The sequence below is a fragment of the Cnephaeus nilssonii genome (assembly GCF_951640355.1).
Source record: "Cnephaeus nilssonii genome assembly, chromosome: 13".
Classification (NCBI taxonomy): Eukaryota; Metazoa; Chordata; class Mammalia; order Chiroptera; family Vespertilionidae; genus Cnephaeus; species Cnephaeus nilssonii.
The window spans coordinates 39,879,439-39,882,083 of NC_137084.1; the positions used below are offsets into that span (position 1 = coordinate 39,879,439).

At 42.0% G+C, this 2,645-nt stretch overlaps 1 protein-coding gene across 1 annotated transcript; it reads left to right on the forward strand.

Annotated features, from left to right (window-relative positions):
* Window positions 1–1,212: 1,212 nt before the first annotated feature.
* Window positions 1,213–2,193, forward strand: LOC307109628 (olfactory receptor 52L1; the record flags this gene model as incomplete). The annotated part of the gene is made up of 1 exon (XM_079788447.1): window positions 1,213–2,193. The coding sequence occupies exon 1, from the start codon at window positions 1,246–1,248 to the stop codon at window positions 2,191–2,193; it is 948 nt and encodes a 315-aa protein (XP_079644573.1). The 5' UTR covers window positions 1,213–1,245.
* Between the last annotated feature and the right edge of the window lie 452 nt (window positions 2,194–2,645).

A 2,645-nucleotide genomic window follows, 5' to 3' on the forward strand; every position in this document is an offset into this window, starting at 1 on the left:
GACAGCAAAAGTTTGAAACAGAGAAGCAGACTCATGGAAACAAGGAGAGAAGGAAAGAGGCCAGTGATCTCAAAGTCAATGATCTTTTATTATTAGTGTTAATAACAATAGTTATATTGACATAAGAGACTTTATATAAGATAACTCTTGAAGATCTTGTATGCCAGTCTTAACTGTATATTTTTTCATGGATTAAACTCACTAAAGAATTTTAACTTCAGATGTGACATGATGACATCGCATTTCAGGAAAAACCCTCTGACTTCAGGGTGGAGAGTGATTGAGAAGGGTATAATAGCAAAGGCAGGGAGATCTAAGGAAACTATCCAGGTGAGAGGAGTTGGGAGTGTGAACTTGGTAGTGGCATTGGGGGTTAAGAAAAAGGAGTAGATATAAGAGGGGTTAAAAATAAATTCAACAGGAACTGGTGAATAGATGAAAGTGATGAGAGATATAAATGAATAAGGATAGTTTCACATTTCTACATTAGGTTGGATAGGTAGATAGTGATTTAATTCACAAAAAGATGGACAAAAGGGAGGTAGAGCAGATTCGGTCTTGAATATATTGAGTTTGTGATATAGCTGTTTAGAAAGCACATGAAAAAATGGATTTGTGTTTCAGAAAGCTATTTGGCTTAGATACATAGACATGGAAGAAATTAAAGTATTTAAATAGTTAAAACCACGTAAAAGGATGAACTCAATCAGACATAATGTACAGAATCTGGAAAAGAGGGGAAGATGGAATCCTGGAATGAACAACATATAATGGATAGGTAGATGGAGAAGGTGCTGAGACTGGGGATACAGAAGAAACAATTGTAGAGTGCTATGCAATGAAACTGAGGGAAACATTTGGAGAATAACAGATTGATTTATAGTGTTCAGTAATGCCAAGAGTTAACACAGAAAATCCCTTGAGTAGACAGTTCCAAATGATAAGTAATCGAATGGCAGACTTTAAACATGTCTCTAAAAGCAGCATATGCTTACTTATGTTTGTACATGAAATGAGACCTATGCTAATTCAGACATGAGGATGTCTCATCTTTAAAAAAATTATCTCAAGAAAAGGAAATGTTCTTCCTTGTATCTTTATTCCCTTTATTCCCTTGTGTTGCAGTTTAAGCCTCTTTATTCTTCTCATGAAGATGGCAGCCAGGTCTGGACAAGGTGATAACCCACCAGCAATGAAGAAATCACAATTTTGGTTTCTTTTGTCTCTCCCCTTTCTGAGCCATTCATGATGACCCTTAGTAATTCCAGCTGGAGTCTTCTCCATCCTTCTTTTTTCCTAATTGGCATCCCAGGTTTAGAGGAAAGCCAGCACTGGATAGCATTGCCACTGTGTGTCCTTTACCTCTTTGCTCTCGTGGGCAATGTCACCATCCTCTTCATCATCTGGACTGAACCATGCTTGCACCAGCCTATGTACATCTTTCTGGCTATGCTAGCTGGCATTGACCTGGTCCTGGCCTCCTCCACTGCACCCAAAACGCTTGCAGTGCTCCTGGTTGATGCCCATGAGATTGGGTATACTGTTTGCCTGATACAGATGTTCTTCATTCATGCGTTCTCTTCTATGGAATCAGGTGTACTTGTGGCCATGGCTCTTGATCGCTATGTAGCCATATGTCACCCTCTGCACCATTCCACCATCTTGCATCCAGGGGTCATAGGGCGCATTGGAATGGCAGTGCTGCTGCGGGGATTAGTCCTCCTCCTCCCCTTCCCTATCCTTTTGGGGAGACTTACCTTCTGCCAGACTACTGTCATAGGCCATGCGTATTGTGAACATATGGCTGTGGTAAAACTTGCTTGCTCAGAAACCACAGTGAATCGAGCCTATGGGTTGGCAGTGGCACTGCTTGTGGTTGGACTAGATGTCCTGGCGATTGGTTTTTCCTATGCCCTCATCCTCCAGGCAGTGGTAAAGGTACCAGGGGTTGAGGCCCGATTAAAGGCCTTTAGTACATGCGGGTCTCATATTTGTGTCATCCTGGTCTTCTATGTTCCTGGAATGTTTTCTTTCCTCACTCACCGTTTTGGCCACCATGTGCCCCATCATGTTCATGTTCTTCTGGCCACGCTCTACCTCCTTGTGCCCCCTGCACTCAATCCAGTTGTCTATGGGGTGAAGACTGCGCAGATCCGCCAGCGAGTACTCAGGGTGTTCTACATGAAAGAGTAGATATTAATACATTTATTCTTTTTCAGAGGCTCCTGCCAAAGGCACTGCCCATGGATGTTCCAGGCTATATAGGTGGAGGCCATTCCACAGTGAGAAGTCCTTCTAGTCCTATTAGTCTCATAGCAAAGTAGTCATGAGCACTTGGTTCCACAGGTGATTGAGATGTACCCGAATAGCTGGATTTGTGAATATTTCCTCCATTTTTCCTCCTGATCCCAACATTTCCCTACTCCTTGTGATGGAGAAACTGGTAGATAGGATAAATTGACTCTGGATATGATATTTTTCTGACTGTGCAATATCACACAGAATGAAGAATGTGTGGTTTTAGAGTGTCCTCAAACCCTAAAATTGCTGTGAGCTCTAGGTCACTGGACTTCTGTGTGGTAAGGGCCCTCTCAAAGCATTTGAAATGTCCACAGTGTGAGAAAGATACTATAATAGGTTCTAAG